Raw genomic sequence first — 24,711 nt, forward strand, 5'->3', positions numbered from 1 at the left:
TCTGGATGAGCTTGGTTTTGCTGGAAGACTCACTATGAACCTTGATTCAGGTCTATTGTTAGGAATTCTGCAAGTGTCCCAAGGGCTTATGTGAAGATAAAATTCTATTATTATTAACAGAAGTTAATCACAAACCTTTTAAATGGCCTCTTCGGGTGTGACTTTTCTGATGTTAACTAAGCTTGTCTTTTAAGCAGTGGTGTGTTCTTTTAATATGTCAGACTTAAAGTTTTTCCTTTCTTAATTTTTAAAAAACATCTAAGTAAAAATTGAACACGGACCACCTTGAGTGAAAGAATCTAAGGTTATAGCTGTACCTTCTAGTCTCTTCCTTCATTATTTTACATGATAGAAGAGAAGGTTTTCCATTTCAGGACTTAGGCTACGTACTAAGTGCATGAGTTCATGTTATGCATATTCAACTTTTTTTGAAATAATAATGTTTTTTGCACTCCTTCAATTAAAATGTTTATCTTGTACTTTGAATTGACAGAATGCAGTGCAGATTAGGCATTAGCTGGTGATCAGAAACAGATGCATGGGGAAGGGGAAATACTCAGTAACTTAATTTGCACCATTTCCAGTGCTTTAATGTGATATGAAAAAATATGAAGAAACCCCACCATATTTGAAAAGCCAGAATGCATTTTTATAGTGCTTAGCCTGCATATACACAGATAAAATATAGCAACACCCTGAAAAAAATCTCTCTTCTAACATCAGATCTCTTTTCTGCTGGTCTGTGAGAATTTCTGCTCCTTGGGCTGAGCTCCCTGTCGCATGGTGGGCAGCAGCCTCCTGGGGCGGAGGGGCTGCTGACACCCAGGGGAGTAGGGTCTGAGCCATGGGGATGCTCCCCTTTCCTCCTGCTGCTGGTGCCTCTGAACTTGATGGCTTCCCCCAGCAATTCGCGTGGTCAATGGGCCATGGTTGCAACGCACGGAGAGTAATATTTGCGTTGTGGTACCTGCCTTGCAGTGTGCTGTGCATAAGGCATTTTGTTCTGTTTTTCCTTAGCTTACGATGGTATGCGACACTTGTTTTAGCACCTAGGTCCCTGATGTTCAGGTACAAGTCTGGTGCCTTCACGCATGGCTCCTTGTTATACTGTTCACATCCTGTTAAGGCTTGCTTTAAAACTTTTTGCTGGAGTATTGCTGCTGTCAGTCATCTGCTGGAGATCAGCTCTCTGCAGGTCCCTGCCAAAGGCACCAAATACCATCACTATGCAGGTTTTTCCCTCTACCCAGATTCTTCCTTAAAGGCAGAGCTGGGATTTGCCTTAAACTAATTCTCGTATTATCCTACGTCAAGGGAGCTCTGCTCTGGCCTGGTAGTCCTTCTTGTTACCAATGTTCACCTGAGTAACATGCACTTTCTTTCAAAACTGCACCAGATCCTGGCATGCGCCAAAAGTTACCAAGACGTGTCACAGTTCCAGCAGCTCCCTGACACTCTTCAGGTTGTGTTTGAAACTCCTCTGACCACAGAGCAGCTTGGGACAGCTGCCCTGGGAGATGCTGCTGCCTTTCCAGGGGGAGGTGTAGGCTCCCAATGGTAGATCTCATTAAAGATTGCATGCACATTAGGGATGTTTCTGGGGAACAAGGAGCATTTCAGCTTTGTTGGAGAATAACTAGCACTTCTGTCCTCACTTCTGTGGGACACGTCGTGCAGGCATGCTTGTTCAGGAGTCCTCACACCGCAGTGTGCACAAAGGGTTCTCTTCTGTTGCCACACCTGACAAAGGGCATTGCTCTGAAGATTGTGAAAAGACTTGTCTGCGGTACCAAAGAATTGGTGGCAATTGCCTACATGAGTTAACTGCTGCAGGCACAGCTCTTCCCAAGCTGATGGTTGCGAAGTGCCAGGTGTCTTGTCCTATACAGAGAATAAGCACATCATCGTTGACCTGCTGGGGAGCATTTGTCCAGATTAGCTTTTGCCACTGAGTAAATGCTAAGCTTCATGGCCAACATTCAGTGAACATATCTGTGCTGAAAGTGGCTTTTCAAAACTGCTGTGCTACCAGGGGAAGCAATGGTAGAGCAGTCACTTCCCCTTCCTCCAAGTGACTCCTGTCTTAGCGTATTTGAAAAGAAATCATTGAACTTCATTGGAATAGCTTCAAGATGCTGTTTGTGTAGATTTCCCTACTATCCGGACTGAGGGAGAAAGAGTAATAAAAGAAAGATGTCAGCTGCTTCCCATCTAAACTTAGAAAAAGGGGAAGGTTGGGAGAAGTCAAGAATTCTTTCATTTCTTATTGTTGTATTTACTTATTCTTTTATTTGATTTTGTCTAAACTGAAATTCAAGAAGGCATTCAGCATTTCAAGACCATATTGTCTAAACTTCTCTCCAATTTGAAACTTAATTTCTTTGTGTGTCAACTATAATAGGGGAAGTATTTCAACCCTTCCTTTATATTTTAAAAACCCCAAGCCAGAAACATTATTGTTGGTCTTTCTAGTAGTCAGTTGAAGCATCACCCAAATATTCAGTAAGTTACTTGTTCTCCGCTTTAGAACTTCTGCTAAGTACCCTTCTTGACATGCTGTAATTCTGCTTCCTGGAAGGTTTTCCTGCGTTAGGATTCTGCGTTAGGATTCCTGCGTTAGACTTCTCTAGTAGCTCTTCAGATCAGAAGAGCTATCTTTACTGATTTTATTTTACTTTTTCTGTCTTGTTTTGTGCTTTGATTTTCTGCTTTCTTCCTCAGCTGCAAGGCATAGTTTTTATAAAGGTGTTGCCTGGCTTATATCTTTTGGCAGCTTTGTCTCAATCCCTGTCAAGACTGACTGGGAGTTTAATGGCTGGGAGTATGAATACCGTTATACGACCAGCACACTGGATTGGCTTATGTTGCGTGCTACTGCTATCCTTAGAGAAGAAAAATTTATCATGTTTGGATTTGCACCAGTCTTCCTGTATGGAGTTGAGTGTCAGGAATGAGAATGCAGTCTTCACAGAAGCAAATGTAAATGTTACTAGCTTTTCTTTTAATCTCATCTAAGTATTTTACAGGCTGCGTTATTATCTGACATGTTAGCTCCTAGCTTTTAGTGAGAGCGGTAAGCTGCTGTCTGGAGTGCAGTAATTTCTTTCTCTTTGGGTGTCCGCAAATCTATTTTCCAGTTACAGAAATTATTTATATAATACCCATACTTCTGACTGGAAAACTGTTACTGCAATTCCTGGAGTGATTTGGTAATGTAAAACTTAATGGAAACCATATATAGTTTGGTCATAGGCAAACACTGCGGCTTGAGAAAGGGGTGAAATGCAGTAGTTGCAATATTAAAGCTCATAGTAGAAGGACTTCAGGCATGCCTTCACTGTAGTTATATGCAGGTTTGATTTTTTTAATGCCATTTTTATAGTATGGATTATTATCATAAAGTAGAAGAACATATTCTTTTCTTACTGGATTCTTTTGTGTAAGCTTCTTTGGAAACCATCCTTAAATGGCAAACACTTTTTTTTCCTAGTTCAAATTAACAAGAATCCTTCTTAAAATGTTTCTGTTTTCACAGATGAAGATGATGATGTTGAAGGGTCAACGCAGGGATCAGCAAAAGATATCCAAATTTCAACAGATTCAAGTAAGCAGAATTTTAGTAAGTAAGACTTCAGTCAAATCTTTATTCATAATCTTAACTTGTTTTGCCTTATGAAAAAATGGCTATTTTTCTAATGCTGGGTATCAATTTGAGGTCCAAAATTTTGGTCTAACACGTTTATCTAGGGTCTTAAAAATATCTCAATACTATTTTCCATTGGTAGATTGGCATGAGTGACAATCTGTTCGTTACCCTGACAACTTGGTAACCAAAGAAAGAAAGCGTGATGTGTGTGGCGCTGCATGTGTATGTGTGCATACATAGATGCGCTCCCCCCTCCTCCCCCTCCCAGGTCTCTCTGTGGACCCCCAGCCCCTCCATTCTCTCCAGCAGTCATCCTGGACCTCCTCATCCCTCCAGTAGTCATCTCTGCCAGGTGCCTCGCTCAGAGACACGCGTACATGTGGCTCCCAGGCCACTTACCTTGTGTGCCAGTGAGTCCAACCTGATGTTTGCAGGTGCTTGCACAGCAGCTGTCACTCTGCTGGCACCATGGACACTGGTCACAGTGACCTGTGGTCCTGCTTCACTTGCTGTACTCAGGAACCCATATGAACATGTGCATGCAGAAGAGTGGAAACCACACCCACAAAAAGAGTTAGAAATAGCATTTAATGAGAAGACAGGGCGAACTGTGCTGTTCAGGTGCAGGGCATGGACAGGCAGGCACACCAATCAGCAACCTCCTTACAAATGACTTCTTTTATTGCCTTATCCCTCTACTTGCCCATACTTGTTCCTCCACAAAGCACCTTGATCCCTCCCTTCCCTTGCCTTTGGTTCCTCCCCTAAACATCCCCTAACAACTGTTGTACAATCCCAGAATGCTCTTCCCATGCATCTCAGAGCCCCACACCCTGATTGACCTCCTCAGTTGGCGAGGTGACCCACAGACCTTCTCCTGCAGACTCATCTGGTGGGTACCACCCCTAGCCCATGGGGCTGATGCCCTTGTGTCAGGGCAAGGCATGGCTTCTCTGACTTCTCTGACAAAGTTATTGGGGTTCACCTGCCAGCTGTTGTGCTTCTGTGCCTCTGTGTGTGTGGGAAATCATAACCTATCAAACATGACAGGCACGTTTATGGCGTGCTGGACCTCTTCCCCCCCATCTCTAGATAATACCATTTATATAATATGGGTCAAGAGCAAGCTGCTTATTAGCTTCTGTGTGTTGACGCAGTACATCTGCCACATCTTTTGCGATATTACCATGCTTTCCCTCAGGAGTGTCTGAACTGAACTATATTCCAGAATATTGTAGCTTTTCTTAATATCAACTATCCATGTTTTACAGATGCATATTTTTAAGAACAGTGAAAACAAGTCAGAACAAATTGAATAATATTGCCTTATAAAGACATGCTTTTCCATAGGAAAAAAGCCAATAGGAGAGGATGCAAAGTCTGTAGATTAATAGTGGAAGAAAGTTTGAATTAGTGATCTGCGTTCCCTTCTATTTCTTTGCTATTGTAGTAGGTTTGTTGAGTGAAGTGTAAAGTTAGACTTAAGTCTTGATTTTTGGGAGCTTAAATATGTAAGTCAACCATAAAACTTAGTCTACCAAGATACTGAAGCCAAAAGCATAAAATGACCATAAAAACAATCCTACACTTTCTGAGATAATAGATTTAACAGACTTACAGAGCTGCTTTGGAAAAGGACTATAAATCCTTGTGCCTGAGAACATGAGCCAGCTTCTAAGGACTTGTCTACACAGTGAACAATTAACTTTAGGAGAACTGAATATTACAAAGATAGTAAGATAAATATCATGTAGATGGTCTCCTTAGTGTTGTTAATTGTACTACCTGGGGAAAGAGTTGAGCCCCATACTCCATTTTCATACTAAAATAATTCTTGGTCATTCTGGGAATATGTAACAGATAAAACTGCTCTGTATTGACAAACCTTAGATAGCTGGGGGTGGAGGTAAAGAAGGGAATTAAAGTACTCCTTAGGGGCGCCTCTCAAGGGTGTGCATTGTCTGTCCTTTCTGAGATGCAATGTTGAACTAGGTTTCAACCAGCACAGATTATTCTTGTTTTCCTGGAGGCAGAATTCACTGGTTTCGGCTCAGATGCAATCACAGATGTAATCTGTCAAGCCTGAGAAGTCAAAGGCAAACTTCTGAAAATCATTCCTATTATTCCGTGGTAGTATGAAGACTTAGTGGAGGGAGGGGGAAATAAAAAAACTTGATTTGTTGTATATATGCAACAAATGAATCCCAGAGGAGCTATTTCAGTAATTCCTGAAATAAAAAATTAGTTAAGACTTCTTACTTGTTCCCAGATCCCTGCAGACTGACACACTTAAAAATAGATTAGATTCTGCCCTAATTGCTTGCCTCAATAAAAGCTGAGGGTACTTGACTACTGTATAGTGAGGCCTAGGCAGCTTTTATTTCTTTTAAAGCTTATCCATCATAGATCATGGTTGAGGGATATTGCTTCTCCATGTCCTCAACTTCTTTCCTCACAAAAGCTTGTGTTCGGTGGTACTTCAAAAGATACTCCATTTACAAGTTCAGCGGCTGTACCTGGTGAAAAAATTTTTTCCCGCAAGACAGTTTGCTTCACCTGTGTTTGAAGATATTTTGAAAAAGAGGATTATGCTCAACTGTATTGAATGAACTAGCGGCTTAAGTCCTGGAAGAGGTCGTATATTTCCTTCGCTTGGCTGAATTGTCTGTAACTACTGGGAAAAGAAAAATGAGTGTTCTAAAAAAAATCACTTTCCCCTTTGTGTGTATCTTACTCTCCTCTCCTTCCTTCCACCCCCTTCATCGGCCTTTTCTGACACTTGATATTGCCCGCCATTCTCTTTTCTCATCAAGTTGTGTTTTGTGCTCTTCCCCAACTTGTCTCTCCCAGTTTCCCTCCTTCATCAAGCACAACATTTACTCTCCAGTGTTGCTGCTGCTTTGGCTTGGTTCCCTTTCAGTGTGACTGTCCCTCTCTTGTTGCCTGAATCCCTTGCCCCTTCATCCTTCATGTCTCATACCAGTTGGTAGTCAAAATTTTGGCAGCTCTGGATGTCTATTTCAGGGAAGGCAAGCACGTCGTCTTAAATACTTCCTGAAAATGTAAAGAGGTTTTATGGAAAATCTCTTCAAGAAGAAAGATTGAAAAAAATCTTCCTGTAGTTCTGTAGCATCATTGCCAGAAGGCTATGGAGAAATATTCTCAAATGTTATTAGCTAGTGTTAATTTATTCCCTGCCTTACAGGTCTTTATGACAAGGCTTACCAGAATAAAAATTTAACTATAGATACTTAAGAATGACACAGAGATCCATGCTTGTTGGGTTGTTTCTGTGATTATGCATTCTCTTTGCTTTAACATCCTGCTAGTCTTGATGCTTGGGTACAGTTTCTCCATGGCAGCCCTCTGGAATTGCGTACAGCAGGTGTATTGAGGGCTCAACAGACTTTCTGGCTGTGTGTGTGTGTAACCCATTTGTCAGATGGGGGCATGTGAAGAGCCAAGGACACGGCCCTGACCTGGGAGGCCCTCAGCCCTATGAGCGTCTCTCAGCACACACTGACTACATGTGAACTGTCCGCTTCAGTGTGTGCCCATCTTCTGCAGGACAAAATGCAGCTGTCGGAGAGAAAACCCTCTCTGAAGGAGGTTTTAGAGGAATCTGACTGAGGAGAGAAATGGGGGCTACGGTGCTGTCAGCAAACATACTTTTCACACCATGTCCTTCCACTGCCCCTCTTTTTGCCCAGCAGTGCTCTGTTCAGGTAGCTCTTCACCTGCCAAGTAAGGGAGATAAAATGTTCTTGTATTAGGTAGACCTAAGTCATTGGCTTAGTGCTTGCTTATGCCTTGTCCCAAACCTGCTGACAGTGTGGAGGAGACCTTCACTGTAATTCTACAAACAGGAACAAACTGTTTTCAGGAAGAAGCAAAGACAGCATGTGTGGAGTCGAGGGATCTTTCCTCTAAAGATACTTAGGAAAATGGGTTATTGTACTCTGCTAAAACAGCTTACAAATAACTAAGCATGTCACATGTTCCTCTGAAACGTTATTTAAATGGTTTTGGAGCCTTAAAGCTAGAGGGAGAAACAGGTGAAAACAGATAAAGTGGTGATACATATGGCACATGCTTGGAGAAGTTTTGAAAACCACCCTGGAGGAGAAGGGTGAAGAGGTGGCTACCAGTATGGGAGGATGGCTGTTTAACACAGCTTTGTGCTTCAAAACTGTCTTAGAACAAAGGGGATTTGATCAGAGAAGTGACACACCTACAAATGGCTGTCCTGGAAGAGGAACAGCTAGAGAAAGGAAGAATCTGGGATTCTGAAAGACTCTCATCAAGAACAATAAAAGAAAAAATACACAATTCTTAGGATTTTTTTGCTGACCTTGTAGGTTGTGAATGAACCAAAATTTGTCAGTTCATGCTGTTGTAATACAAAGTAGCAGTGACTAGAGAAGGAAAGCAGAAAGCATGTGGATAGCACAAGTTTTGTTGGGAATATGCTGTTTTTCCTTTTCCCAGGAAAACTTGGTATCTTAGCCTCTGAAATCAGATTCCATAGTTTGGTAAATTATGCCTGGAGTTGACCTTTTTGTAGTTGTTTTCCCCTTGAAAAGCATAAGCATGAAGAACAGGGGGTTTTTTCAACTCAGTATCCCATGATAAGAAAAAAAAATAATGTGTTTTTCAGGAGAAGGTCCTGATACTGTGTAGTGTGATCCAACAGAAAAAGATAAAAGACTTTGGCAGTGAAATGTCAATATTATAAAACAGGCAGTAACTCCTTTAAATAGCAAAATTTGTTATGTGCATCTGTTACATATTAGCAAGATTTTTTTATACTAAGTAGTGTTATGTAGACTTCAGTTCTATAACTGGATCATTTTCTAATATTTAAAAATTGGAAAAGGAGGGAGAAGGAGCTTTATGCAACTTCAAAAGCTGTTATTATAGTTGAGTTTTTTTCCAAGGGTAGTTAGACAAATCAGATTGGCATAAGACAGCCTTTAACTTTCATGTTGTGAATGTACACTTGAATTAGTTGGGAAGTGTTTTTTCTGGATGACTAGTTGTGGTCAAATAAGTAGCTGTTGGTTCTTCTGTTAACATGTCCTCAGAAGCTCATGTGCAAGAAAGCCATCTTTTGTCAGGTTGCAGTAAAAGTGACCCCTGTAAGGAGTTCAGTGACAAAGCTAAACATGATTTTTCACTAATAAATTGAGCTTGTTTTGTATGACAGATAACCAGATTGTCACCGAAATTCGGGAATAAAAGAAAACTCCTTAACACCAATTTAGCATTAAGAAGCAGGCATTTCCTTTATTGCAGTGCTTGGTGTCAGGAGGATAGTTCCTCTAATCAGGCACCCCTAATGCTGGTTCTCTTGTCATATTTATACACAAATATTACAAAGATTACAAAGTGGTGCACTCCCCATTACAATGATTGGTTCATATTTCTTCGCCTAGTATGCAAACTAGAACGCATGCTCAGTTCCTTTCTCCGCCTCTATCTTTTGAGTAGGTGGGATAATTTGGGTAGGAGGCTTATGAGTCGGTGGTCGTGGGGACCCTGGCCCAGGTTACCTTCCCCCTAGTTTCTCAATACTTTGGTCCTGGTAATTGTTTGCTATACGCCTCAGGAAGACAAGGATGCTCCTGGAGGCAATTAGTGTCCTCCGTTTCTGAAAAGTATGTACATAAGGAGCTTGAAATGTCTTGTAGCTCCTCCTTTTCATCATGATGTGTAGCAGGTGCTCATTCTACAAATCGTTAGCTTTCTACCTGAAGTAACAATGAATAGTTTCTTATCACATATAATACAAGCAGGCCTTTGTTGCAGACCTATCTTTTTGGCTACAGTTTCTTATCATATATAATACAAGTACGCCTTCGTTATGGGCCTATCTTTTTGGCTACAAGATTACCTTAAGGAAAGCAGGGCTGAGCATACTGTGTATTTAGCTAAGGAACATACTTGAGTTTAGGACATTACTACTGATCTGTAGATATAAATTCCTCCTTGCAAACCAGTTTATTTTCAGAGTCAAGTCAACTTTTTGCAACATTTGGCTGGTCTTAAGAAGTGGAGAGCTCTTAAAAAAAGTCACCAGTTAAAATTGCTAGGGATTCTCTCAGGCCAGCTAGTATCTAACAAGAGCAGACTACAGAGGCAGTTTGAATGAAAACAAGTACTAAAACTTGGATTAATGTTTTTATTCTCAGATGGTTGCCTACCCTCTGGATTGCTAGAGAAAACAGTAGAGATTTTGATAATGTTATGAAAGTTCATACTCAGAACATGTGCTGTCAGTAACCAGTATTTGCTGTGTTTTTTCAAGTTGCGTTAGCCCTAAAGAAGGTGACCCAGGACACAGTGTGTCTTGGTTCAAATTTGTCTATACTAAAGTCACCATGGAGATCATTCTGACGGAAATCTCTTTTTAAAAGAATTTCAGTTTTTTTACACTAATCCAGCAGGGTTTATAGGAGCAGATCACTTTCTGACATGTACTATAGTCTCAATGCAATGACAAGAGTTTCAACGATACTTTAGAAGTCAGAGTTGATGATATTTAAATGTTCCTTATGTTGTAACTAAAAAAAAAATTGACAACAGACACAACCACTAAGTTGATAACTGGAAAACTGAAAGCCAAATCCACCTGGTAATACTACTTTTCATAGTAAAAACAATAAAACAAAACAAAAAAAAAACTTGAAAAGTTCTGGTATATATGATATGATATACGCCAAGCTCGCTTCTCCAGTAGAATAACTTACTTTCCATTGCTGTAAAGAGTGTACATTGCTTGTGGAAATTGTGTGATTATTTTCCTTAAACAGATGTTGTAAAAGGTTTCAGCTAACTAGTCTCAAAAGAGTACTTGAGGAATAGCCATATAGGAAGGAAGAAATTGGAGCTGTGCTTACAAAGTTCATTCTTCTTGACAGGAGCCAGAAGTAAACCTGCAAAACCAGAAGCTCAAAGATCTGTCATGTTGTAGATACTATTTAGAAAGGCAGTAATTTTTGCTTGTTCAGTTTGACTTTCATTTAGGAATTTTTCTTTTGCTTCCTGCTTAAACCCTTTGTACTTTCACATCAATGTCCAAGTGGAAACCAGTGACAAGTGGTGTCCCTCAAGAGTCCGTACTGGGATTGGTGCTATTTATTGTCTTCATCAATGACAGACAGTGGGATTGAGTGCACCCTCAGTAAGTTTGTGGATGACACCAAACTGAGTGATGCAGTTGATCTACCAGAGGGAAGGCATAGCCATCCAGAGGGACCTTGACAGGATTAAGGACTGGGCCCATGTGAATCTTGTGAGGCTTAACAAGGCCATGTGCAAGGTCCTGCACATGGGTCAGAGCAGCCCCTGGTATCAGTACAGGCTGGAGGATGAAGGGATTGAGAGCAGCCCTGAGGAGAAGAACTTGGGGGTAGTGGTGGATGAAAAAATTGGACATGAGCCAACAATGCGTGCTTGCAGGTCAAGGGAGGAGAGTCTTCCCCTCTGCTCCACTTTGGTGAGACCCCACCTGCAGCACTGCGTCCAGCTCTGGGGTCCCCAGCACAAGAAAGACATTGAGCTGTTGGAGCGAGTCCAGAGGAGGGCCACAAAGATGATCAGAGGGCTGGAGCACCTCTCCTGTGAAGACAGGCTGAGATAGTTGGGGTGGTTCAGCCTGGAGAAGACAAGGCTCCAGGGAGACCTTATGTCAGCCATTCAGTACTTAAAGGGGACGTATAAGAAAAATATAGAGAGACTTTTTACCAGGACCTGTAGTGTCCAATGATGGGGCATCCACAACTTCTCTGGGCAACCCGTTCCAGTGTCTCACTACTCTTATAAAAGAATCTTTCTCATGTGCAAACTAAATGTACCCTCTTTCAGTTTAAAATGGTTCTGCACAGCATCTGCCTTCAATTGCAGTGACAAAATATACACTGAAATAGGAATAGGTAGATTAGAGATAGCATACCTGAATTTCAGGTGGCTCCAGAAAGCTTGCAGAGCATCACTGAAGTGTCCTTGCAAAGCTGTTACTTGCTGCAGTCTTTCCTCATAATCTATCACGGCAGCATTGAGGTATCCAATGATGCACATTTCTGCCTGGAATTCTAGCTTGCTTTTTTCAGCCATCAGTTAGGATGGTTTGGTTTTTTGCTTCTCCAGTTCCAGGTCTCCTTTTTAATCCTTCTATAACGAATGCCAATATTATTTGAGAGCAAAAGTCTTTACTTTCATCTGTACTACAAAATATTTCCAAGCTGTAAGAGAAAGATGGAAGTAGACTCCAGTATGCGATGTATCTCTCCTTTACAATGTGTATTAACAGACTGCATGATTAACCCGTTGTGTGAACTTTACAGCTGGTGTATGTGGCTTTCAGTTAATATATCTAACATTTCAAGTCTGAAAGCGATAGTGTCTAGTGATTTTATTACTTTATAATGAATGCAGGCGTACAGATTTGTTATGAGATCAGAGTCTGTAGTGTGCTACACAAAGAGTGACTTTGTTAACAGTTCAGTTCAACACTGCAATGGAAAGGGCACATTCTGTCTGTGAACAATAATCATGTCTGTTGTAAAGCATGGGCTTTCTGGGGAGTACACGAAAACCTGGAAAACTGAACAGCTCATCGGGTCTCTTCATAAAGATGTGATCAGGAGATGACACAAGGTCTGTCTTGGAATCTCATTTTTGTTCTGGATTGATTGACTTGATTCCTTTCCATAGGTGATAAGGACACACATATTGGACAGGTAACATTAATTTATTCTTAAAACCTCTCAAAAATGGCCTGTTCTATGAGAATTTGGTTACACTTTGCTATTGCTCTTAAAACAGTCACTTAAATAAGAGAGAAACTTTGTCATGCAGTGGACTGTACCAGACTGGGTCTTGATTCATGTGTATGAAAGATGAACCTGAAATTCTTAACTCTTCAACCTTTCAGAGATGTCTGTGCAACAACTTGTGCTCCATGGTTTGAGCATGGATTTGATAACGCGTTAGTGAAATGAAACACAGCAAAGGGTTGTAATTCTTCATTTGCTCTACCTTCTTTCTTCTAGTTTTTCTATTGTTCCTGTATTTTCTCCTGTTGTCTGTACAGCTAACCAGGTAATTTAAGGACTTTCTTTGGAAGGATGCTCTTGGACCTGGCAGTGCTTTGGGAGCTGTTCTGAAGGTGATGGCACTCTGTCTTGGTTTTCATGTGGCTGAACTTGCCAATAATAAATGCAGTCTTGAATGGTGAGGATGAAGAAGTGATAACATAAGCAGTATAGTTATATATAAACAGTTATATCAAAAGCCAGGATAAAACAATTATTACTTGAAATATTCTTCCTGCTTTCCTCTGTGAATGTACCCCTGTTTTAAATGAACAGTAACAAAACAAAAATGAAAAGATTCAACCTCAAAGCCTGGGATGAAGAAACAGTTCAATGGCTTAAAAGTGGGTTTTTAATACTTCCATTATATGCTTCCTATTCAGGTAGCTTTATGATTTGAGGGGTGTGTTATTGAAATACAATAATTGTTTTCATTCAGGTAAACAAACATTAAAGATATTTGATGGGAATGATGCAGTGAAACGCAATCAATTTCGACTGATTTCAGTACCAAGGATTGCAAAAAATGAAGAAGTTGTGGTAAGATACCCTGTGAAGGTCCATATTCCAGTGTGATAAAGGGGCATATCATTGTAAATTACAATAGTCAAAAGCTAAGAGTTTTACAAATGTAACTTAGCAACCACAAAATTTGTAAATGGGCTGTAATATTACAATGTAATTTGTTCTTCATGTAGTGCTCTTACTTTAGAGTATCTGAAGAAGTGGTGGCCTACGTAACTATAGCATAATGGACATCACAGCATATTACGTGTTCTTCCCTGTGTGACACTGAAGTCTGATTTTATTGATGTGAGCAATACTGGATAATAAGCTCCTTAGATCTTCCTCCTCTTTTATAGTATTTAGAGGTTTGAGGTTTATTCTGGACAGCCACTGCTATTGCACTTCACTTAATCAGTTTTGAAGACTGAAGCATGCCATAATTACTTTCAGTCCTTGGCTGTGAAAGTAATGAATTATTGATCACATAGTGGCCACTCCCTAGCTTTTCCAGTGCTCAATCTGGGGTGGAAACATGATTCAGTACTAAATCAAATGTTCTGTACAGATCTTATTTACTAGGTTGGGCAGAGACCTCATGCTGTGCAGAAATGAAGCCCAGAGGGGGTATAAGGTGGTGCACAGCAGAATTGAGCATGGTGAGGACTCAAAGTCATAAAGGACTTGACAGAGGAATTTATTACACCAGAATTTTGACAATTTAAACCCACAGCTCATTAAGATTTTTATCTTGATACTGTGCTCAAAATCAACAGGAGTTTTGAAAATGGTTTGTAGTGTTTTACATGTCAAATATCTTCAAGGAAAATTGTGTACAGTGCTGAAAACACTTATATTTAGGAGTGCTACTTGCCTTTCAAGCACATTTTATCAGGCTGGTGCTTACAATACCGAGACAGATTAATACCAGTTCTCATAAGTGACTTACTGGGCTGTATTCACTGCAGTATCTGTGTTCGCAGAGTTGCTGCAGGCATGGGCCAGTAATGGCTGTAAAATTCCTGCTTACATCTTCCGAGGACAGCCCTTGCCTTTCCTCTTCACAGGTGTGTGGGTTCAGGGCAGCCTTGTGGCTGAGAAGCTCACTAATTTTCAGCACCCCCTTAGTGCAAGAAGATTGAATATGCAGAGGTGGGCACAGTAAATTTTGAATGCAGTCAGTGTAGCTTTATTGGTGCTGAATTTTTACATTTGATCTATGGAGTTAAAATGACTATGACATGACAAAAATACTATGGGCTGTGTTCAAATCCATTGATATCTCAAGTTTTCTTTTTATATCTTCCACTAAAATTTGTTTTTCAAAACTTGACTCTTGTTTTGGTTTTGCCATTGCTATTTATCCACTGTTCTGCGCTTAAAACATGCATTAAAGGTTGGTTCCATAAGTAAAGCACTTATAAATGGCTATACAGATATTGACGGTGTCTTTTCAAGAAAATGTTAATTTATCTTGCTGTGTTGTAGGAGGCTGCTTTGAGGGCATACTACATAAATGATGACCAGCAGGAGTATGAGCTTCAGACCTTTACACAGCAGGCGCTGCTGTCTGATGATGTTATCAACAGGAACAATGCTGCAGAGGATAGCAACTTGGGCTCAGTATTCCGAGAGTCTGTTCCTGAAGCTTGGATCATCAGAGCCAAACCAAAGGATGAGGAAGTGATCAGAATTTATCCTGCTTGGCTGAAGTGAGTGTTTTTCCTCTTTTATCACAAGGTTATCCTGTTTGGCTACATTTGTCCTCTGTAGACTAGCCCAGTGTGTTTCATTTATTGAAGTCACACAAATATAACAGAGAATGTAGTTTCTTCTTCTGTATTTCAGGATTCTTCTGTTTATTTTTCTGAGTAATATACATATTCATTTCTATGCCTGGAAATGTACTCGTGGGTTTCTTTACATGCATGGAACATACTGTGCAATTTGTGCAGTTCTGTTATTGTGCGTTTGGCCAAGAAGATGCATTAACTGCATCTGTAAACAAATGATGACATAAACATGTCACTTGAAAGCTTGTTTTTTTTGGAAGGAATATTAAATAAGAAGAATTCAGTGTAACTTCTGATGTTAGGAGGAAAAAATAAAAAAAAAAGTCTGTTCCATTTACCACTGAGACAATATGCATTTTAAGCATATTTAGCAGTGGAAACAAGACTGGCTGGTGACCCATTCATTAAGAGCAGTGGGATAAAATTTAAATAACAAAACTAAACAAATTAATTTATTCATTTTACTAATGCAACTACATTGCCAAATTTTATGAAAGACTTGCAGGTAATTCTGTATATAGGAAGAAACTAATTTGCGGTGCTACAATTGTAATGACCAGTTCCTTAAGATGAAAGTCTTTGCTTGTCAGTGGGGCTAATACTGCATCTTCTGTGAGCCTCAGTGAACAAGTTTCTTTAACTAATACAAATTTCTGTCTAACTCCGTAGAAAATTTGCCACTTAGAGAAAAAAAGATACATACAGGATAGGTCAAATGATTGTCCTAAAATAAGTATTTCTTTTCTCTTTAGGGTGGGAATGGCGTATGTTTCTCTACGAGTAAATAAGGATAGCACTACACAGACTGTGATCAAAGAAGTGCTTCCATTACTTGGAAGGCAGGTAAACAAAAGATCATAAGCATGTCCATATGCCACCTGAGTGACCCTGAAGTCGTGTGTGTATGTTTTTCTCTTGAGAAAAATTATAATCAGTCCATTTGCAGTTTATGTGAATGTTGTTAATGTTTGGTGGCTTATCTCTTGTTACTGGTATGATGCTCAAAACTTTCTGCAGGTCTCAATGGTAGACCTAGTTGCTCTGTACTGGAAGTTACCATCAGTCTGTCTGGGTCAAGCAAATTTAGTTCTATGAACACAATGATTCTTGGTATGCAGTATAATTTTTTTTCTGGTTCTTTATGTCTTGAGATTGTTAAAATACACTTGTATTTAACTACACTGTTAATCTTACCTTGTTGGGAAACTGGTAATCACTATTATGATGGTCATGCTTGTCTCCTACTTCTTTGTGCTGCTCTGCAAAGGGAATCAGAGTATCATAGAATATCTCAAGTTGGAAGGGACCCATAAGGATCATCGAGACCAACTCCCTGCTCCTCGCAGGACTACCTAAAACTAAACCATATGACTAAGAGCATCATCCAGATGCTCCTTGAACTTTGACAGGCTTTGTGCTGTGAGCACTGCCCTGGGGAGCCTCTTCCGGTGACCAGTCACCCTCCTCAGTGAAGAAACTTCTTCTAATGTCCAATCTGAACTTCCCCTGATGCCGCTTCATTCCATTTCCTCATGTCCTCTGGTCCCCAGAGAGAGATCAGCACCTCCCTCTCTGCTGCCTCCCTTGAGGAAGGTGTAGACTGTGATGGGGTCACTCTTCAGCCTTCTCTTCTCCAAGCTGAACAAAGAGGCCTTAGCCGTTCCTTGTAAGTCTTGCCCTCGAGGCCTTTCACCATCTTGGTCAACCTCCTCTGCACACACTCTAATATTTTGATGTCCTTCCCCTACTGAGGTGCCTAAAAGTGCACACAGGGCTTGAGGTGGGGCTGCCGCAGTGCAGTGTAGAGTAGGACAGTTGCCTCCATTGACTGGCTAGCTATGTTGTGCTTGATGTATCCCAGGACACAGCTGGCCCTTTTGGGTGTCAGGGTGCACTGTTGACTCATCAACCCAAACTCCAGATATCTTTCCGTGGGGCTGCTCTCCTGCCTCTCATGTGCCAGTTTGTATGTATAACCAGGATTACCCCATCCCAAGTGGAGAATCCAGTTATTGTTCTTGTTAAATTTCATGCGGTTGGTGATTGCCCAGTTTGCTGTCTAGCCTATTTAGATCTCTCTGTAAGGCCTCTCTACCCTCCGGGAAGTCCACAGTTCTGTGGCAGATGCACCCACCCTGATAAAGCCTGTGGGAAAACCTTCCTGCCACAGTTTGAGTTAAGCCCACAGGGCAGTGGCCATTTCAGTTGACGGGAGACAAAGCTGAGGCCTTCAGCCAATAGGAGACCTACGTGACGATATATGACCACAGGTCGGATTCAAATTGGGTATAAATGGAGTCCTGCGAGGGGGCCATCTTGAGTCGGTCTCCCTCAGAGCAGCAGGTCTGCGGTTGGAGGCTCTCCCCGTGGGTTGGGACACCACTTGCGGTTCATCTTCTGTACAGACTGAGAGACCTCATCTTACGTGGATGAGTGATTTTGCACATTTTGGGTCATCAACCATAAACCTTAGGAGCTCTTAAGTCGGCAGTGTAGCACTAATATCCCGACCAACATCCTGAACCTGTGGATTGTTAATGTCCGTTGGAGCCAGAGTGGTTTCAGTTAGAACAAAACCTAGGTTTTCCCCTTCCATCTTGTAAAATAAATATCTTTGTTTGTTTGTTAACCGGACTGGCCTAGTTTGTGTGGTTCCGTGACAAGCTCCTGCTAGTTTAGTATCATTGGCAAACTTACTTAATGTACATTCATTTCCTGCATCCAGATCATTTATAAGAAACATTAAAGAGCACTGGCCTAAAAATGGGCCCGGGGGAACCCCAGTGGTGACTGCTGCCAGCCTGATGTAACCCTATTTACTGTAACCCTTTGAGCCTGACCCATCAGCCAATTACACACTCAACGTATTATGGACTTGTCTAGCTGTGTGCTGGACAGGTTATCCAGAAGGGTACTGTGAGAGATAGTATCAAAAGCTTTGCTAAAATCCAAAAGCACCACATCCACCAGCTTCCCTTGGTCAACTAGGTGGGTGACCTTGTCAGAAAAGGAAATGAAGTTGGTTAAGCAGTACTTTTCCCTTGTAAACCCACGCTGGCTATGACCGATGACTGCGTTCTCTCAAGTGTTTTTCAATAACTCGCAGAATTACCCCCTCCATAATTTTACCAGGCATTGAAGTGAGACTGACAGGCCTGTAATTACCAAGGTACTCCTTCTTATCCTTCTTGAAAATTGGGACAACATTTGCCAGCTTCCAGTCAACTGGGACCTCTCCAGAATCCTAAGACCGTTGAAAAATAATGGATAGAAGACCACAGGGACATTGGCCAGCTTGTTCAGTACCCTGGGATGAATCCCATTGGGCCCCTTAGATTTATGTGCATGCAGCTGGAGCAGCAAGTCTTAAACAAGTTCAGGGTTGGCTGGGAGTTTATCATCCCCCCAGTCACAGTCTTCCAATGCAAGGCTCCAAGGGTCCCACGGCTCATCATCGGTGTTGAAGACGGAGGTGAAGAAGGCATTGAATGTCTCCACTTTGTTGATGTCCCTGTTTGTGAGGTGATCGACCTTGTCAAACAATGGACCAATGTTATCTCTGATTCTTCTTTTGCTGTTAACATATTTAAAAGCACCCTTTCTGTTGTCCTTCACAGTACTGGCCAGCTTGAACCCTAATTAAGCTTTGGCTGCAAAAATTTTCTCCCTACAGTGGCAAACAGTATCTCTGTAGTCCTCAAGGACTACACAGAAGGACTCTGGGCTGAATGGCACCCACATTCTTTACCATCTGCATTCCTTCCCATGTCACTGGAAATGATTAGATACATCTCGTTATCTTGCAGATGCACATGTTTTCCTTGAAAGATAAGCTCTTTTCAGTCTGCCTGTCTTTCTTACAGCTGGTGCCAAGATAGCATGATTTTTGGAAATCATGTTAATAGAATTTGCAAGTATGCCAAGGCAGTCTCAATCAGACACACAAGTGTGGAGGCATGAAGCTATAGGGTGTACATTTCATTGAGCAGTTGGGGCTTGTAAGCACACCAGCACATGAGCAGGCTTCCACTGCTCCAGGGAACAACCACGCTCACAGAGGGTGACCACCGCCTTTGTGGTTATTTACAGGGTACATAGGAACACACGTTGGCTATCTGCCTGCAGGAGGTGAAAATTGTAGATCTCTGTCTAGGTGTACACAGCTATGTAGTGCATCCACCTCCTTTTGTGCCATGGGAGGGGCCTAGGATTTGATTTCAGTTCTTTTCCTCAAGTGCTGTGTACCTTTTAACAAAACGTGGAAAATCTTGTCTGAAAGTCTTGTCTCATCTGGAAAAAGCAACTGTCAAACAGGATAGGCAGGTGTGTTGAGTTTTGTGTGGCAGGGTTTTGGTAGCGGGGGGGCTACAGGGGTGGCTTCTGTGAGAAGCTGCTAGAAGCTCCCCCTGTGTCTGATAGAGCCAATGCCAGCCGGCGCTAAGACGGGCCCACTGCTGGCCAAGGCCAAGCCAATCAGTGCCTCTGTGATAACATATTTAAGAAGAAGAAAAACACTTAGAGAGAGAGCTTTTGCAGCCGGAGAGAGGAGTGAGAAGATATAAGAAACTCTGCAGACACCAAGGTCAGTGAGGAAGGAGGGGCAGGAGGTGCTCCAGGCACCAGAGCAGAGATCCCCCTGCAGCCCGTGGTGAAGACCATGGTGAGGCAGGCTGTCCCCTGCAGCCCATGGAGGAAGGAAGAGGGGGTGTAGAGATTCCACCTGCAGCCCGTGGAGGACCCCAGGCCAGAGCAGGTGGAGGCACCTGAAGGAGGCTGTGGCCTGTGGGAAGCCCACGTTGGAGCAAGTTCCTGGCCGGACCGGTAGACCTGTGAAGAGGGGAGCCCACGCCAGGGCAGGTTTGCTGGCAGGACTTGTGACCCTGTGGGGGACCCACTGTCACTGAAATTCAGGAATGAAAGAAAACTCCTTAACACCAATTTAGCATTAAGAAGCAGGCATTTCCTTTATTGCAGTGCTTGGTGTCAGGAGGATAGTTCCTTTAATCAGGCACCCCTAATGCTGGTTCTCTTGTCATATTTATACAGAAATGTTACAAAGATTACAAAATGGTACACTCTCCGTTATAATAATTGGTTCATATTTCTTCGCCTAGTATGCAAGCTAGAACGCATGCTCAGTTCCTTTCTCCGCCTCTATCTTTTGAGCAGGTGGGATAATTTGGGTAGGGGGCTTATGAGTCGGTGGTTGTGGGGACCCTGGCCCAGGTTACCTTTCCCCTAGTTTCTCAATATTTCGGTGTTGGTAATTGTTTGCTATACACCTCAGCAAGATAAGGATGCTGCTGGAGGCAATTAGTGTCCTCCGTTTCTGAAAAGTATGTACATAAGGAGCTTGAAGTGTCTTGTAGCTCCTCCTTTTTCTCATGATGTGTAGCAGCTGCTCATTCTAAGAATCATTAGCCTTCTACCTAAAGTAATAACGAAGAGTTTCTTATCACCTATAATACAAGTAGGCCTTCATTACAGGCCTTTCTTCTTGGCTACATTTTCTTATTATGTATAATATAAGCAGGCCTTCATTACAGGCCTTTCTTTTTGGCTACACACGCTGGAGCAGTTTGCTCCTGAAGGTCTGCACCCTGTGGGAGAGACCACGCTGGAGCAGTTCGTGAAGGACTGTAGCCCGTGGGAGAGGCTCCATGTTGGAGCAGGGGAATGTTGAGAGGAGTCCTCCCCCTGAGGACAAAGAAGCGGCAGAAACACCGTGTGCTGAACTGACCGCAACCCCCATTCCCTGCCCCCTTGTGCCGCTGAGGAGGGGGACGGTTGAAGCCGGGAGTGAAGTTGAGCCCGGGAAGATGGGAGGGGTGGGGGGAGGTGTTTTAAGACTTGATTGTATTTTCTCATTGCTCTACTCTGTTTTGCATAGGAATAAATTAGATTAATCTCCTCTCTACATTCAGTCCGTTTTGCTCGTGACGGTAATTAGTGAGTGATCTCTCCCTGTCCTTATCTCGACCCAAGCCTTTTGTTATACTTCTGCTCTCCCATCCCGCTGGGGGAGGGGTGAGTGAGCGGCCGCGTGGCACCCAGCTACCGGCTGGGCCTAAACCACGACACCAGGTGCTCTGTTTGGGAAAGATCTTCACATCTCTGTATTTGGAAAGCTAGTTTTATGTTGTAAGAGACTTACTTCATTGGCTCAATTGCAATTTTTCTGATACTGATTGTTTTTTAAAGGGTTTTCTCGTTTTTCTGTATGAAGATGCACATACAGGAAATCTCTTTTTTTAATATCTAGAATTTGCCTGTGTTGAAGATCCTCTCCATGTCACTCTCATCAAATTTCAGGAAAAGAGATGTAGGCAGTTGAGGCCTTTAATACTTCTGTTCATGACATTTAAAGCAAGATCATTTGTCCTCTGAGTCTCAAGGCCAAAATTTACCTCAGTGTAAGATTTCCTCAATCCTGAGTGTCACATGTTTCCAGGGTTGCAATAATCCTAGTAAATGGTTTAACTCTTGGCTGTGCAGCTTTTCTCAACTGGCTGTGAGGGGCTCAGGTGGTCCCTGGAAGGGGAGAAGGAACTGTGGCACATGTGAAGAGGGTTTTGTTCCATCAGTGCCAGTGGAGTGTCCCAGGAGATGGGGACTAGTCAACCTGCTTCTGCTAAGCCTGGTTCCTGGGCCATCCTCTCAAAGAACAGGTTCATTTCCAGTCCTGCAAACTATCTCTGGAAGGACGCTCTGGAAATACCCTAGTTGAGCTGCTGGTCACTGAAGAGGGGTAGAGTTAACCATGCTTTACAGGTGCCCGTTTGCCGTGGGGCTGTGAGGATGCCAATGTAGTTAAGGGCACGGGAGCCTGACACCATGTGTGGGAGGCTGAGTGTGATTTTTACGTGTTATTTATTACAGATTATTCCTGTCTCGGGATGAGTAGGTTAGGTGAAGAACATTGTGGTTGATTTAAAAATGTTTAATTTTCCATGCTCTATGTTTGCATTGTATAACATAACTTTAACGTAAACATCTGGCAAAATTATATTTCATTCAGAAACTACATTTACATGTTGCATCTTTTGGCAGACGGAGTGCCTCCAGAATTTCAAATTGGTGGAAGTGCTTATGGGCAGTAAGCAAGGTAAGTGAAGGAGTATTGGCCAAAGGCACATCTGTAACTGATCTTCTAGCTTCCCCCTCCCCCCTTTTAACAGTCACAGTTTTTTACAATAAATGCCTTCACGAATGATACTTCACCATCATGTTGAATTACTTAATCAGAAGTGATGTTGGTTCTTTTCGGTCTTGTGTGTCCTGTGGGAATATGGTTCCCTTCTCTTTCTTCATCATCACGTAAAGGTTTATTAGTGGTCTCTGGTGGGTATTGACACTTTGGCAAAGAGCCCTGTTTTGGGGAGCTGCATTTAACTGATGTAATTTTTCTTAATTGCAGTTATTTAGTAAAGATTAATTTTAAAGTTCAGTTGACTCCCTTCCTCTTCTCCTCTTTCCCCCTGACACTGCCCCCAGGCAAGAGCAAACTTGAGTCCTGAGGTAGTCCAAGGAGTATGTGTGTGTGTTATGAAGTACATAAATATGCAGTCATGGCATTGCTCAAGAGGTTTGTGAACCTGCAGGAGCTGAGCTGGTGTTCTCCAAGCTCACATCCCTTTGTGCTTCGTTATTTGTAAGGCTGCATGGAGAGATAAATAAAGCCACTGAGGTAGTCTGATGCCCTGGCCACACCCGAGTAAATATCTTTGTAGTTCAAATTCTGGCCTGGTATTTTGCTTTCTTTGTGAACACTATCACTAAGTCGTTTTATAAGGTTATTGTAGCCTTGTGAATGTCTTACCTTGGCTGATTTCTGGTGCTCTGTTTTAAAGCATCATTTACAACCTCACTTTAGAAAGGTGTTAAAATTGTTTTAATATTTTAATAAAATACAGAAGTTGGTTATTACTGTAGTTGTCAGGGAATGCAATTTTAAAGTCTTCTGTCAAACAGTTAGCTTGTTACCAAAGTACTGCTTGTCTTTTGAGTGCCTTCAAGCTGTTTCTGCCTTTTTTTAAAGGAGGGTGGTGTTTAAGAACTGTGAACGAAATCAGAATGCTCAAAGCACCTACATGATTTTTCTCTTGAGTAATGAGTAGTTCGGGTCTGCATGGTCCTTAATGTTAGTTTTATGCAGAGTTGTGAATTTTTCCCTAAAATTTTTGTATTGTTTTTGTTTAATTAAGCCTGATAATAACTTACAGTGCTTTCAAACATGGTTAATGTTATTGTTGTCTCTAGTTCAGCGCATGATCTTGGACAATCACGAACTGATTCTTAACAGACTCAAGGACATAAGAAAGGTAAATCTGAAAAAGAAATATGATCCTTTTTAATAGCAAGTAGGGAGTCCTCTTTTTTGCAGAAAAAGTAAGTAATCAGTTATCCCCCCAGCTGGCTCATTTGTAGAGAAGCTAAGTGCTTGGACTTAAGTTTGTTTCTGTTAATGATATTGTCTAGGCATAGAGCACTTGATTGCTAAGTTCAGAACTATTTGGGATTTTTTCATGATATCTTTTTTGTCAAATGTCATGTCATTTATTTTTCTTTGTTTTGGTAGACTTCAATACGTCAGATGAATCAAACAAGATTTTACATTGTGGAAAACAGTAAATCCATTGTACGAGTAAATTTATTTGTTAGTGGCCTTCCACCTCAGCTTTCGCCTGAAGAATACACAAATATTCTCAAGGATGAATTGGCTATCAAAAGTAAGTGAACAGATGCATTTTGAGATATATTCACTTGTAGAGAATAAAATGTAGTAGCATCTATTGTTCCTTTTTATTATTTTTTTCTTTAACATTTTCTGACCTTATTTGAAAAATCAGTCTGCCATGTACTCTCACATGGGGCTTTTTTATTCATTTTAACGTGTTCATGGTTGCATGAGAGATGTGACAGCTCATTATTCACAGAATAATTATTACATTACTGGAGTTATATGTGACCACACCATTTTTTTTTTTTAGTGAAAAGCATCACTTTTCATAAATGAACCATACGTACCTTACACCATTCAAATTATGGCAGTCACTTTAATTCCCTGTGCATGAGTGTTCCTCACCTTTATTAACCTCTGATGTCTTTTGCATGGACTGTCCTCCATGTTGTTCATGAGCTCTGTGCCTGGTCATGAAGTATGAGCAGTGTGTACACGCATACGGACAACAGTCAGTGAAAATAATTAATTTTTCTTTTTCAAAGAAGTGTAATTGATTTTTCATAATACTCTTTCAACCAATGTGTTCTATAAACAGTATCAGGAATGTGTCATGCTTTTTCTTTCTTAAAACGAAGCATTTTTCCCAATCTTTTATGTAACTTCAAGAGGAATTAAACTTTAAATGCCAGAAAGAATTCATAGTCACCTTTTATGAAAATCAGTTTAGCTTTTCTAACTTGCAAAGTAAACTTAGGAGAGGGAAAGTGTTAGCTGGAGGTTCTCCCTATATTTGTATAACTTTTAATATTTATTTATATTATATTTATGTAACTTTTAAAAATATTTTAAATATTTACTCTAAATGTACCCAAGGTTTTATGTGTTTATATTTTTATTCTTTGCAGCAAATGTAGTATCTGTGAGTCATGTTTATCAAGCACAAGGTAAGCGTTAAGATTTTTAGTCTTGCAGACAACGTCTATTTTCAAA

The 24,711-nt window shown here is 41.4% G+C and overlaps 1 protein-coding gene across 6 annotated transcripts in view; it reads left to right on the forward strand.

Annotated features, from left to right (window-relative positions):
• DGKQ (diacylglycerol kinase theta) overlaps window positions 1-24,711 on the forward strand; it is a 105,759-nt gene that overhangs the window by 49,498 nt on the left and 31,550 nt on the right. For 4 of the 6 annotated variants that reach the window (XM_054809528.1, XM_054809533.1, XM_054809531.1 and 1 more), the window contains 8 exons: window positions 3,536-3,619; window positions 13,181-13,281; window positions 14,734-14,957; window positions 15,791-15,881; window positions 22,089-22,143; window positions 23,298-23,359; window positions 23,617-23,767; window positions 24,627-24,665. In XM_054809528.1, coding sequence (XP_054665503.1) covers window positions 3,536-3,619; window positions 13,181-13,281; window positions 14,734-14,957; window positions 15,791-15,881; window positions 22,089-22,143; window positions 23,298-23,359; window positions 23,617-23,767; window positions 24,627-24,665 — 807 coding nt within the window. The remainder of the gene's footprint in view (window positions 1-3,535; window positions 3,620-13,180; window positions 13,282-14,733; window positions 14,958-15,790; window positions 15,882-22,088; window positions 22,144-23,297; window positions 23,360-23,616; window positions 23,768-24,626; window positions 24,666-24,711) is intronic. The other 2 variants (XM_054809529.1, XM_054809530.1) reach the window with 2 other exon arrangements.

Source organism: Grus americana, chromosome Z (assembly GCF_028858705.1).
Source record: "Grus americana isolate bGruAme1 chromosome Z, bGruAme1.mat, whole genome shotgun sequence".
NCBI lineage: Eukaryota > Metazoa > Chordata > Aves > Gruiformes > Gruidae > Grus > Grus americana.